The 14646-nt window shown below is 36.0% G+C and overlaps 1 protein-coding gene across 1 annotated transcript; it reads right to left on the bottom strand.

Moving 5' to 3' along the window:
- Positions 1 to 170: 170 nt before the first annotated feature.
- Positions 171 to 6540, bottom strand: LOC131006398 (uncharacterized). The gene is made up of 18 exons (XM_057933563.1): positions 6201 to 6540; positions 5769 to 5801; positions 5607 to 5681; positions 4942 to 5001; positions 4092 to 4852; positions 3449 to 4012; positions 3141 to 3230; positions 2840 to 2926; positions 2498 to 2584; positions 2305 to 2421; positions 2154 to 2222; positions 2005 to 2058; positions 1855 to 1920; positions 1589 to 1758; positions 1332 to 1512; positions 928 to 1044; positions 707 to 850; positions 171 to 632 (listed from the first exon to the last, which is right to left on the bottom strand). The coding sequence occupies exons 2-18, from the start codon at positions 5794 to 5796 to the stop codon at positions 270 to 272; spliced, it is 3033 nt and encodes a 1010-aa protein (XP_057789546.1). The 5' UTR covers positions 5797 to 5801; positions 6201 to 6540; the 3' UTR covers positions 171 to 269.
- Positions 6541 to 14646: the final 8106 nt, after the last annotated feature.

Genomic DNA, 14646 nt, shown 5'->3' with positions numbered 1-14646 from the left:
TTGGAGTCTGCAATATAATGTATTTCCCCAAAAAAAACGTCTGAAACAAGCACACCATAATATTTGAAAACCAGTTCACATTTATTCAAAACAATTTGGAGTCTGCAATATAATTTATTTCCCCAAAAAAACGTCTGAAACAAGCACACCATAATATTTGAAAACCAGTACACATTTATTCAAATCAATTTGGAGTCTGCAATATAATTTATTTCCCCAAAAAAACGTCTGAAATTTATAACGTGGAATAGTGTTCAGTTGATGAAGTTTCACCCAAGTAGGATCGAGTTCACATTGAATCCTGGATTCTTGCACATCTCTGTAAAGGTATACGATGCTTTGTCTCCAATCTCTTTCTTCTCGCTGTTTCCCTCCCACGCAACTATCGATGCACAATACCTTATGCGCAACCTTGTCAACTGTTGTGGGCGTTTATTGGATAAGTTGCATGTCCACCCCTTTGTAACATCACCCATAAATGTCTCTAAATGCCTCATTAGGTATACTCCTGTGTCGACTTCGTTCTTACTATCAGCCCACGACATTTTGACGACATGCTCAACTGAGTTAGCCACTGCCTTCGCCTTTCTCTCATCGTTGTGGTAGTATAGGAAGTCGGCCAATAGTTTACGCTACAACAAACAAACATATCCATTAAAGTTGACATATAAACCAGAAGAATAAATATGGATATCAAGCCACTCACCAGATCGCGGCATACACCCCTATATTTGGTGTCATTTGCATCTCCAGTTACTTCATTAGTGTTGTCTAGTATATACAGTCGCTGACGACGTGTATCGAAACACAAAGCATAGTACTTTTCTTTTTCGTACACCGGGAAGAAAAACTATAGACATAAAGTTGCTTTTAATACCGAATAATAATACATTGAAAAAGATATATTTTCACAAGTAGTAAAGTTACCATGTCTACAACAGAAAGCAAATCTCCATGATGTGCCTGTATCTCAGCATATAGTGTTAGAAAAAATGAAGTCTTCTGGTCGGCGTAGGACCAATCAGTTGGCTTCAGACAATCCACCTATTACAACATAATACCTTTTTAATCTAATAAGCTTTACACAAATAAAATGTAAAAAGCTCCTAGCGCCGAATATGCTTCATATTCAAACTGAACAAAATAGCAGTTATTTAATCTGAATATTACTGAATGGCATGCGTAACTTATCCGAATAACATGATATATTTATCTGAATAAATCCGAATAGCATAAGTTGTCAATCCGAATTTATATTACGATGTTCTGAATATCAAATATAAACTTATTGAATTTAATTTGCTAACACACTGTAATAATTGTTCACTCACATATATGCTTGTTGTTGCAAAGAATCGTGTAGGCGATGTTTCAGAGCGATATTGCTCTTGGCCATTCAAGATTACTGCCCATGCATCTATGACAGCCGTTCCAACTACTATGCCTCTTTTTAGGGTTATCATATCATAACGCCTTAAGTCAACATCGATGGCCGAAAACATAAGCTCATGCCTACAAATATATAATTTCACTTCAGTACTATTAAACAATAAATTCTCATAAAGTAGCAAACCAAAAAGTATTGTACCTATCTTCTTCAACTGCATACAATGTGTAGAAAGCAAGCTCTTTCTCCTTTATGGTCAGTTGCTTTGATGTTGAGATTTCCCTTTGTAGGAAGGGTGATCTGAATTTTGCTGTTTTTCTTAACAAACTCTTCATTGGTGTTTTACCAATGTTCCTAGCTTGCATTGGGATCTTCTCGCACATAAACAAATAAATTCAAGCACATGCATTTATAATAGTACTTAACCAAGTTCATAATAGCACTTAATTTTAACAATATTCACATACGTTTTCGTCAATTCTTCCCAGAGGCAAACGTGCTGCCTTGCCATCTAATATCTCAGTTCCATTAACCTGTTTATCGCAAAATATAAATTAAGTTACAACCATATTGAACTACTTCTTCACATTTTTCCTAACATATGTTTTTTTCAGCACCTCCAGCTGTTTATCAATGTTGTCTGAACCTTTTCCACGGGCTGCACCTCCAACCTACAGATATAAACACAACTCCAATTAAGAAGAATTTTATCAAAATCAACATAAGTTGTATTTAAACTCAATAAGAAGAATTTCTGGTTCCATACCCTTGTTGACCTACGGGGTGGAGTCTTGGCAACCTCATTCACCTTTCCAATGTCTGCCTTTCTAGCAACCTACAATTTTAACATATGTATAATTTTTTAATTTCTATGTTTGTTAAAAGCTATGAGTCTTACGTAATACACTAAAACATACCACTTTTTTGACAACACAGCCACCTTTACTCTGAACTGCATCCATGGCTCCCTTTCCCATAAATCCTTCTTCAGTTGCTTCTTTGGACGGTTGCTCTATACCGTCAACAGACTTTCCCTTATATATAAAGAACTCCATGTTATTGTTTAAGTTATATTTGTACATCTTTAGAAAACAATATAGAGACTCATACCAGTACAACAGTCCCCGTCTCATGTGCTGCACTATCCTCGACCATGGCAGATTCTTTTAATGGTTCCTGCTGGGCTCTTTCTTCAATCTAAGATAATAACACACACGCAATATTTTATCGGCATTACGATGCAATGGCACATAAATTTAACAAATATACATTATAAAAACTAATAATAACACTACCGATTTGTTGGCAAAACTTTACTCAACCATAGTTTTACCCTCAATTGGAACCTTAATTAATTATAAGGTACATGCAAGTAACTTCCTTCTATACAGGAAAACACAACCAAACTGAATATCATTATTTTATGGTCAGAGAATATTATATAACTCATACCAGTTCACCATTCCCTGCTTCGTGTGCTACACTATCATCGACCATGCCATATTCTTTCGATTGCTCCTTATAGATTGTAGCTTCAAACTAAGATAAAAACACACACACAATATTAAAATGCGGATTTATTAAGAAAAAGAAAAAGAAAAATTCGAAAAACCCTTGAAAGCACAGAGAAGCAGACTAAGGGTCGAGCGTCGTTAAAACCTCTTCAAAGAAAACCCATTGGGATAAACAAAAATTCCGTTGCCGGGAATGACACATAATTTTAACAAAAATGCATTATAAAAACTAATAATACCACTGCAGATTCCTTGGCAAAGATATCCTCGACCATAGTAGCACCCTCCTTGTTGGGAACATGTTCGACGGGATCTTTCTCAATAGGAACCTTAATTGATTATAATGTACATGCATTAAATTTTAGCAACTAAAAACCAGAATACAGAAAAACACTAACAAACGAAACTTAAATTTTTCTGAATATCATTACTTTATTAATCCAATAAATCTAACAATTATATGAATAGCCATAAAAAACATCTGAATAGCAAAATTTAGTTTTTTTAAATTAAGTTATAATTAATATAATAAATTTAAACCCATTACCTCGTCCTGAGTTCCCATATCGAGGTCGAAACTAGGTATTCCTTCTGTCGATACCCTCTCCCTCACCTTTTCATTTTGCACATTAGCACATGCTGCATCAACCGACGCACGCAGCTCATCTGAATAAGATAAGGGATCGTCATCAATCTCCATACCCTCAGGGCGACGCCATGGTCGTGGGCCATCCATATCCACCTTCACACCTGTAATCTTAATTGCCGCATCCACGCATTGAAGAAAGTAACTTGACTCCTTGTCCACGACAGATGCACTGTATATCAAGTCTCTCAAGTCTTCCAGTTGTGCACTTATGGACACCGCCATCTTCATGATTCTCGATCCCAGACGATCATCTTTGTCGTTGGAATCTCCATCGGGTTGTTCATTATCTACATACTCGGCTGGGAGGACAATGGGTTCACGCCATGAACCAGTCCCAAACTTTCTGATATTCTCCTCAGTTGCCTGACGCTTCCTCAACGCTGCGCTAGTCCAATTCTTTATAATAGGGAACTCTCTTTCCACTCTCTTTCGATGCAGCTCACATCTATCAACGTAAAATAGCTGAAAAAAGGAACAAGTTATGAGGAACAAGTAATATCAGTTTTTGATCAGTAAAAAATATAAGATTAATTAGCCGTACCACGAGGAATAGCGTTGGCCCAGAAAAGACCTTATCTTCATCACCGACCCATGACAGCTTATGATCAACGAGACTCCTGAGAACATATTCCCCCCAATTCCATTTCTTTAGCGTTCTCACATTCTCCAAACACCTCAGGATGTGAGGATAAACCGTTCCACTTGTACAACTTTGTATCAGTGAATGCGTCATTGCTATCATAAAATGGCGCTTGAACCATGTTCCACCTGTCGTACAGTCCAGCATTTCACTCAAGACGTGGCCAATCTTTATCTTCTCACGATTAGCAAGCCCGAAAAACGCCACCCATTCTTCACATAATGCAGTATTTGAACAACGATTAAAATCCGGTATTATCTCACTCCCCTTTGGGAATCCATAAACCCTATAAACGTCATCTTCGGTGATTTTAACCCTGATTCCTCCTTCAAGCTCCAGCTCACATCTGTTCTCATCAAAATGTTCCAAAATCCAATAGGCAAGTCTGCAAGGCAACTTTTTCACCTGCAAACTCAATACACTTCCAAATCCAATATCCTGAATGGCTTGTCTCTGGGCATCATTCAATTTTGGCAGCTCATCAAACAAGGATGATGGTGTTGTTCGAGTATTTAGCGATGGAAACTTTGTAGGTGCTCCTTCCAGCTCGCTTTTTACATCACCTCGACGTTTACAGGTAACATCTTTGTTCTTGTTAAAATTCCTCCGTCTTTGCACCCTAATTCTCTCTGCCTGCTCCTCTGTAGTTATTATCCTTTTTGCTGGGCATTTCAATAAGCAAGTATATTAATTACATGATCATAACTTGTAAATTATTAATATATCAAAGATTTCACTTTATTACAATTACCTGTTTTTAAAGGTCTCGTCTTTGTCTTAAGCCTTGTATCAGTTTTGCTTGAGGTTTCACCTGTATTTTGGCAATAAATATTGTAAATATTATCTGAATAACCTTAAAGTGGATTTGAATGTAGGAAGTACACAAATTGAATAAAAATACAGTTTATCATAAGATAAACATAATTTTCTGTATGAATATCATCTTTAATTCAAAATATTTAAAATTAATTCAGACCAAAAACATTAATTTTCAATATTAAAAACTTAAATCATGTGAATAATGTTAACAAAAATCTGTTTACACACTGTTAATATCTCGATGATAAAAAATTAAGCATAATTCAATGTCAGCACATTAGTTTTATTGCTTGGAATGATATTAGTAATTCACAAATAATCTGAATATACTTGCCAAGCATGTGAATACATACGATATAACATCTGAATATTTTCATATAACTAATATTATAACATCTGAATAATGTTGCCAACCTTTAGGGGTAAGTGAAAGTAGGAATTATACCAACTGAATAAAAAAACAATTTATCATAATATCTCTATCATTTTTGGGATTTAGCAGACCAAATACACAACAAAACAATTTTACAAACAAAAACATAATTCACAATCTATAAATGTACATTTCACTCCAATAAATCGAAATCATTGACATACCTTCTTCAGTTGCTTTTACCCTTTTAGTCTTCTTGTGTTTAACTCTGCTTTTACTTGAAGATGGCTCGCCAACATCTGAAATCAAATTTCAATTAAAACTTAAGATATACGAACTGTATAGAGTTAAAACAAAATATATAAATACATGAATTTAATCATAACCTGCTATCTTCTTTCCCTTTTTAGTCATTGTCCCTACAAACATGAAAATATAATAAATTTATTGTAACACCATAGCCCACATTTCGACCGAATAGAATAGAAAATTCATGAGGGGACCATATTAACATACAGTACTTGAAAGTACCATATAATACTGTCAAAAAGTACTCAATATAAACCTTGATTTGTCGATTTCATAGCCATTTCATAAAGTATCGAGCGACCTTGCTCTGCATATTTCTTAAACTATTCAGAATAACACAAGAAACATAAACAAATAGAAATAACTATCTATTCGGATGAATCGTAGACACATTGTATACTAATCGCCATTGTCACACCGAAAGAAGTTTCCGATTTGACAGGAGATTCGTATGAATTGTCGAATGAACATATGAACTAAATCAAAACAAATGAATCCTAACTACTTACTCGATTTTCGCCGGCGAAAACAGAAGCGTCGTCTGCTATAGATGGAGCGCCGTCTGGTTTACTAGAATCGCCGTCGCCTCTAGGGTTTGGCAGACGAAAGTGGGGGGAAGATGGTTTGGTGGATGAAAGTGGGGGTGAAAGTAAATGTCCTAATTTACTGGAGTTAATTTAGGAATGACAGTTTTCTGAATAGACAAAATGTCTAACATACCCCCAACGATTTTATATATAATTTTTAAAGGTATTCAGTAAAAAAAATAATGTAGATTAATTAGTAATTAGTGCTAATCTGGACCATTAATTTATTCAGATCCTATGGTAAGGATTAATTCCTTATTCTTTATACTAAGGGGATTCTTTGTAGATCCCCACCCTATATATATATATATATATATATGGAGAGGTTCAAGAAAGAACCACTAAATAAAAGAATAACGGAGAACCATTTTTAGCCATTCAATCATCAAGATCAGATCTACGGTGGATGCATCATCTTGTTGGATGAATGCAGATCCTGAGTTCGAATCCTGAAGGGAGCAATTTTTATTTTTTATTTTTTTAGTGCATTAATTTTAACAACGAATGCATTAATTTTTACAGTGGATGCATTAGATTTGATATGTAATGCCCCGACTTTTTATTAAGGATTATATACTTTTAATTACTGATTTAAGGATTGATTATGGTAATTAGGGTTCAGCATCCATTAATAAAATACGAACTTATATGAATTTGATAATTTATATATGTGATGATTTATTTTTATTTTCAATAGATGATGCACTCAAAATATATTTTGAGTCCATTAATTTATTGTGGAGGATTTAACACTGAAGTGTTAAATATGAATCTTTTATCGATTATTTACTTAAGCCCATGAGTAATTTAATTTATGTTAGAAGCAAGCTCAAATGGATTTTATGCTTCAATAAGAATTAGGCTTATATGTCTTAATGTATTTAAATGAGTTTGGAACCATATTATTAATATATTAATCTCTTAGATATTTTAATGATTAAATTTGAATAAATCCTAAGCATGCTGAAGAATTTACTACGCATGCTGAAGAAATTCTTCAGTCATACAAAGCAAGCTGAAAAAGAAATTCTATGTTCATACCATTTCCACGCTCCTCATTTTTCTTTAAAACCACAACCACTTTCACCATTCTCACACCACCATTTTCAACTACTGCAGCCCATTTTCAACAGCAAGATTTACGGTAATAATGAAAGGAAATTCTCCCTCTTTCAATTTTCTTCACTACAGATTTCTAACTTATGCTATACACATAATTATGCAGAGACAAAAATCCACCTATTCAAGGTATCATCACCCTTTCGTTGTCAATTTTCAGAGAACCACCAACAGAGAACCACCATATTTCTTTATGTGTTTACAAGATATGGCATACGATCTGAAATTTAGATTTTTTAAACTACAAGAAAAGATGTTCATATGTTATAAGCAATTGATATATATGATATTTACAGTATGAGAATGATATGTGCTAAGAAAAATCCTATGCTATTTTGTGAACTGAATTGTGGCTTGAACCCTGCTGTGTGTGTGTGAGTCGAGGTCAGGGGATGGCAGCCGCGGGGCTGCCGGCGGTCGACGGGAGGCGGCGGAGCCACGTGGTGGTTTCCGTTCTGCCATAGAGGAAAAGAGGAGAGGGGTTTTCAGATTTTTAATTTAGAAAAGGGGAAAATGGTAGAAGATAGGGTTTTACCTGGGTTGTCGGCGGCTGCGGCTGCGGCTTCGCCGGAAATCGGAGGGAGGAAGGGCGGCGGCCATGGCTGTCCTGTGGTCGCCGGATTCGAGGGAGTCGGTGATTCAGGGCTTCGGCGGTGGCTGGCTTCATTAACAGCTGCTGCTACTGCTGCCGGAGTCGAGAGAAGGGAGATGGCTGACCGGTGCTGTCCTCGCCGGGGAAGAAGACGACGCGGCGGCGCGGCTTACGCCGTGTCTGCGTGCGTGTGTGTGTGAGTCAGTGAGAACTGAAAGAGAGGGAGAGAACCGAGAGGAAGAGGAGAGATGCCGAGGGAGAGCAGAGCGCCGCTCGTCGGCGGCGATGGCGCCGTTGAACGGCGGCGGCGGCGGAGAGAGCGCAGAGGCGCCGAGAGTGAGAGAAGAGAGGAGTGTGTGTGTGGCTGTGTGTTATGTGTGTTGTGTGTGTGCTGAATGTGTTTTAGTGTGTGAGACTTTAGGGTTACAAGGGTGATGGGCTTTGGGCCCGTCTATGATTTAATTGTTTGGGCCGAGACTTGGGCCGATTTTATTAAGTGTTTGGGCCCTTATTTAATTAATTGATGGGCTTAGATTTTAAATGTTTGGGCTTCAATATCTGTTGGGCTCGGCCCTTTTAAATAAAAATCTGATGGGCTTCTTTTATTTATAGGATTTGGGCTTCTTTAATTTAATTGTTTGGGGCTTATTCAAAGAAAAACATGATAGACTTAATTTATCTAATTAATTTGGGCTTATATCTATTTAAATTATTTGAGCTCTTAATTATTAATTTAAATTGAGCTTGATTAATTTAATTATATATTGACCTTTAAATTAATTATTTAAATGGAGTTCTTTATTTCAAGTATTTATAAATGGATTTTAAAATAAAATATTTTGAGTTAAACTCCTATTTAAATTAATTCTTTTCAAATGACTTATTAATATGGATTATTTGAAAATGATTAAATGATTTTAAATATAAGAAAGCATGATCTATGATGATATAATTTATCTATGTGATATTATAGGATTTGTTTTTAAATGACGGAATATTTGACTTGATGACATAAATAGAACGAGTTATGATTAATGCGCATGTTGATGTTCGAATAAATAGTTTCGAACCTAAATGATAGTTATGTGATAATGTTTTGAGTTTAAGGTTTTGACGAGATAAGATTAATATGGATGCTAGAACCCTAAAATCATTAAAGGAGATAGTTTAGTTTAGAGACCTATATTCCTTTCTTACACGACTTTCTTCTCGAACTTATCGACTCTTCGTCAATAAAGGTCCAGACGGGAAGTGAAAGCTAAAGAAGGAGGTAACTCTACGCCCCTAGTGGGAACGGAATGAGGTGGGCTTTCTTAAAACACGTATATAGAGATCCCCTGCATACAGGCCTCTTATACGAAATGAAATGAATGACATGATATAACTGTAATATTTTAAATGGTAAATGGTTCTTATTAAATGAAATGTTTATGGAAATGATTAATTGATGAATGGTTCTTATGAAAGGAAAGGTAAATGTTTATGAAATGATTGTCTGCCAAAAATGTTTATGTTTTATGTATGTATCCTATCTGTGTTGGTTCGCCAACTATAAAGGAAATCGAATTCGGACCCTACGCTAGACGAAGGTTTGCTAGTAAGGGTTAACGTGTACACTTATGGAGACTGTGTGTCGCTTGCGACCGGTCTTAGCGTCCGTGGAAGGAGGCCTCCTTCCCGGCGTGTAAAAGGAACAGATATGGATCATATAGACTGAAAATGGGATGCGCATCCAACTTTATGAAATGAAAGAAAATGTTTAGTAAGCACAGGTCCTTCAAGTAAAACCCTGTGTGTTACTGTTGGCAGTACAATAAATGATATAAAATGTTATGTTTCCGGCATATGTTCACTGAGTATTTTTACTCAGCCCTGCATGTTGTTTTCCCTAATGTGCAAGTTGAGCGGGTGATGGAATGGAGTGGAGTTGAGCGGATGTACCTTTTGACATAAAATAGTAATGTAACCCTGAGTATACATCTTCATATGTATAACTCACACGTATTTCCGCTGCAAGATACTCTGATTATGCTAATGTTTTATTTTAAGTATGATACTCTTTTGTTGGGTAATCCACTTCGACGGGTCTTCCCGAACGAACGTCTTGTATTTTCCCAAGTGATCAGTTATGATCCTAGTGTTATATAATAAATGTCTCTTTTCGTAAAATGTTTGATTGTTAAGTAAATGCCCCTTTCTTTCCCCGCTTCTTAATCCCCTTCCCGAGTCATAACCCCGGTTAAACCATCCTTAGGGATTGCGGGCTGTGACAGAGTGGTATCAGAGCAGTTCGTTTGCTCTGGACCCTAGAAGTTCCTTTCAAAGTAAAGCTTAGATCGAGTCATTAGACTTATATGGGTTCAAACGACACCGCTCAACACTCCATTGCATCACGCTCAATCAAAGAAAAAGGTAACTGAAGTTACAATGTTTAATTATGTTATGGTTTTAAACAGTTGCAAGGATGTGATTGTGAAACGCATGTTATGAATGATATGTTGATGCTTTACCTTTTTATGGCACAATTTGTGCATATTATGTTGATACGATTGTACGAATGAAAGGACATGGACACGTTTTTCAAGGAACATAGATTGCTATGAGTTACATGATCACATTTGCAAAAGAACATAGATTGATGGATTTATAGGGTATCCCTATAACCTAGATGCTTGAGAATGACGAATCAGAAAATGACTAAACATCACGAATGTTTTGGTTTCCTTCGGGAGACTGTAGTTTCTTTGAAACTCAAAGATAGACTGAAAGGATACGTGCCACGTTGAAAGTAAGTCAACGAAAGGTGGCATGAGACAACTTCAAGATGGACGTTACACCACGAAGGTTTTAAGCATAGTCTCTACGTTCGAAAGTTCACACATGACAGAATATCAAATTGACTTCGTTTCATGATGAGTTGTAGAAAGAATATGGTTTGACTGTTACATTACTATGTTGTAATATGTCTACTTATGTTGAATGTTCAGAATATGAGTCTAGAACAAATGATCCTAAGTTTGAACTTTTAGCTTACTGCGAGCTGAAGTTTTGTTATATATAGTATCTTGAGGGTTTAGAAGACCCAGAATTACCAAGTTCGGGATGATGTTTCCCGTGTAACTGGGAAGTGATTATGTTGGACCTGGCCAGTCCACATGATCCAAATCTCAGTAGACGTCTTTTGGGTTTATAAATCCCTGTATTTCAACTTCAGTTTAAAAATCAGATGGGTTCTCACTCTAGGTCATTTTGTTCGACCTGGTAGTTACTCCTTTCTACCCTCTGGTTATTTATTTGAGTCTCTTGAACAAATTTTCTGCAACACTTTATTCTGATATCATTTGAGATTTGAGTTTTTACAACTTTTGAGTTGCCCTAGTAGATTCTTTTGAGGTATACGACTAAGAAGTGTTAGTATATTGACTTAGTAAGTCACTCAAACTATAGCATGGTTAATTGACCTTCAGTTGTGTCTAAATTAGTTGATATTAGTTCTTCCCCTATGATTATTATCAACCATACATTTTGTTAGCAATTTAGAGTACAAACCGTAATGTAGGGTTTCAGCCCAAGGACTTGAGTTGTTTTGTCTATAATGGTTTTACGATCAAACCCTAAAAAAAAATGTTACACATGTAATATGTGGCAAGGAGTGTGTTGATTATCGCTTTTCTCTTGAAAATAGAATGTCTTGTAGGCGAGAAACTAGAAATAAGGTGGGGACAGAAATGAACCATTATGAAAGGTTGAGGAACTTTTTCTGGAGTAAAGCTTGTTTTATTTATTGAAACCAAGAATCCAGTTGAGGGTAAACTCTAGATTAAGACGATGAAGAGAACCTTTGATTTTCTTGTTACCGCACAAGAACGACTTCACATGTTGCATTCCAGTTGACTAGATCTACAGATTTTGGTGGGAGGCCAAAAGAAAAGCAATGACTCAAGAATGGTTAGTAAACTTGTCTTAGAAAGACTTTAAGACGGATACATATGACATATATTTTCAATATCTGCGATAGGAGGAGAGAAACGAAAATGTTCAATCTGAAGCAAAACAGGATATCTATGACCGAGTATGACCACATTTGTTGTGGCATGTCCGTTATGCCCCACAATAGGTGGACACCAATGAAAAGATCCCTAAGAAGTTTTGCCCTGGCCTAAAGTATGAGATAAGAATGGCATTCGCCAACCACGTTGAGTTTACGTACTTTGAATTGCTCAGCAAAACTCTAGACGTCGAGGTAGTTATGCACGGGGATCACCCGACACAAATTCAAACTGAACAAGGTGATCAAGACATAAGAAACTTTTCACCCATAGAAGGAACGATGATAGTAACACGTAGTTATATGAACCTTTAATTGAATGTAGGATCACTTAAGGTGGTAGCGAATAACTTGATGTTATACCAATATGGAACGTAGATGTAACCTTAAGAATGGACTGGTTAGCTGAGAACAATATGCTATGATTTATGCAATGAATGGGAAATCTCCTTCAAACCTCCAGGAATAGACGCTTTAAGTTTTCATGAGATTAGTATAAGGAGCGGATACCAGTTATTTCATACATACAAGCCATAAAGGTGATAAATAAGAAACATTACCAAGCTTTCCTTGTATACCTAAACGGAGGAGCTAGAACCGAAAGGACAGTTGAGGACATAGAAGTTATACGTGAATTCCATTATGATTATCCGGAAAACTTACCAAGACTGCCACCCAATAGACAAGTAGAATTTACCATCGACCTAGTACCAAGATCGACATGTGTATCAAAAGCATCGAACAAGATGACTCCAAAGGAATCGGAGAACCTAAAGATCCAGTTGCAGAAACTACTAGACCTAAGTTAGTCTAGTGCATTCCCATCGGGAGCGCATATTTGTATGTTATGAAGAAGTATGGTACTTTAAAAAGGCGCACAGACAATAGAGCGTGGAACAAATTAATACTCAAGAATGAATATCCTTTACTGAGGGTAGATGAATTGTTTGACCAACTCAAAGGTGCAAATGTGTTTTCCAAGATCGATTGAGGATCGGATGTCATCACCCAAGACAACTTTTAGAACGGGTTATGACCACTACAAGTTTGTAGTTGTGCCATTCAGGCTAACAAATGCCCAAATATATTCATGGGCATCATTGATAGAGTATTCCACCTTCACCTGGATAAGTTCGTCTTAGTGACTCCAAGAATGAAGATGAACATAAGGAACATTTAGGGACCATGTACACAAGTACTATTGGGTGAACGAATTTATGCCAAATCAGTAGGTGTGAGTTTTGCTCAAGAAAGTGGCATTTTCTGGAACATATTGAATGATTTGAGTTTATATATGTGTTTATATTTATTAAATATTGCACGTATAATTTACTTAGATTAATTTGAACAACAAGGTTCAAATTTGATGAAGGCCGTGAGTCATAAGGCCAGAGACGAGCGATGCTCGATTTTAATTGAGTTATTTTGAGCATGCCAATGTGTTTAGAATAATTAAAAATATTTGTATTTAAATTTTTGGAATTTATTTCCATTAAATACAAATTTTCTAACTATTCGATGATTTATTAAGTTGAGATATGTGGAGTATGTGAAGTCATGTAAGTGAACTAGCAGTGCATATGAGTTAATGCTATGTTAGTAAGACTATATGAATTATTTGAGTATTTATGAGATGAGCATGATTAGTAAGTTATTGAGCTTTTTGAATTGCATGAGAAATGCATATAAAATGGCTAAGTATGAGAAATTAGCATGGATTAGATTTATTAGTTTAAATGAGGTAAAAAAATTAGAGAAGCATGTTAATTAATTATAGTTGGAATTTAGTATTTAATTACAAAGTCCGAGATTTAATCGAGAACTATGAGCATGATAAATTGTTAAGATATAATTTATTATTTGAGTTTGATATCGATTATGTGTCTAAATGGAGTGAGTGTGAGAGTTATGAATAACGCACATAAATGTTGGTATCTGACACTCGAACAATTGGTGTCGAGTATAAATGATAGTTTACTGATAAAGAGTTTTGATGATTTTGAATTGTAGTGCTAGAGATTCTAAAACCGGATAAGGAATTTGTAGTAGCTGATGAGACAAAGAGGATGGGTTGAACCCGTAAAGGATTATGATTTTGGTATTAACCATCACATGGACAAGACCAATGTAGTAGATGATACAGTGAGCCGGAAGGCCTCGTCTAAGATGTGATAAGATGATGATAGAAGTGATTAAACCACCCAGTTTGAGGAAAATTGTGGTAGGAGCACGAAGGAAGGATGAGAAGTTAAGAGTAAGAATAAGGATAAGAAGTTTCAAGAATTACCACGAGGAATCAGATAATGCTATTTTCTTTGAAGGGAAGATATGCATCTCCATGACAATGAACTTAAGAATAAGATAAAGCCATGGCACCCATATACTGTCACCAGGAAGTACTAAGATATATTAAGATCTAGAAAAATTCTAGTTAGGAGAAATGAAACGAGATGTAACCTCATTTGTTGAAATATGTCTTGCGTGCTAGCAAGTGAAGGTTTTACAACATATCATATCGTTACTTTGAGTCTTCGAGCTCATAAAGTCAAGCTTAATGTCATGTTTGGGACAAACCGAGCCCTTAACGAACCAATGAATTTCGTTGTCGA

Source organism: Salvia miltiorrhiza, chromosome 1, assembly GCF_028751815.1.
Source record: "Salvia miltiorrhiza cultivar Shanhuang (shh) chromosome 1, IMPLAD_Smil_shh, whole genome shotgun sequence".
Taxonomy (NCBI): Eukaryota; Viridiplantae; Streptophyta; class Magnoliopsida; order Lamiales; family Lamiaceae; genus Salvia; species Salvia miltiorrhiza.
The sequence above is the reverse complement of the archived record's forward strand: the minus strand, read 5'-3'. Positions and strand labels throughout refer to the sequence as shown.

Excerpts from the sequence above, each read along its gene's own strand:
- LOC131006398 (XM_057933563.1), bottom strand. The coding sequence starts at position 5,796 with ATGACTAAAAAGGGAAAGAAGATAGCAG. Across the intron at positions 2,585-2,839 it reads AAGCAGGGAATGGTGAACTG|ATTGAAGAAAGAGCCCAGCA; the intron begins GTATGAGTTATA and ends TTATTATCTTAG. Across the intron at positions 2,422-2,497 it reads AGACGGGGACTGTTGTACTG|GGAAAGTCTGTTGACGGTAT; the intron begins GTATGAGTCTCT and ends TTTATATATAAG.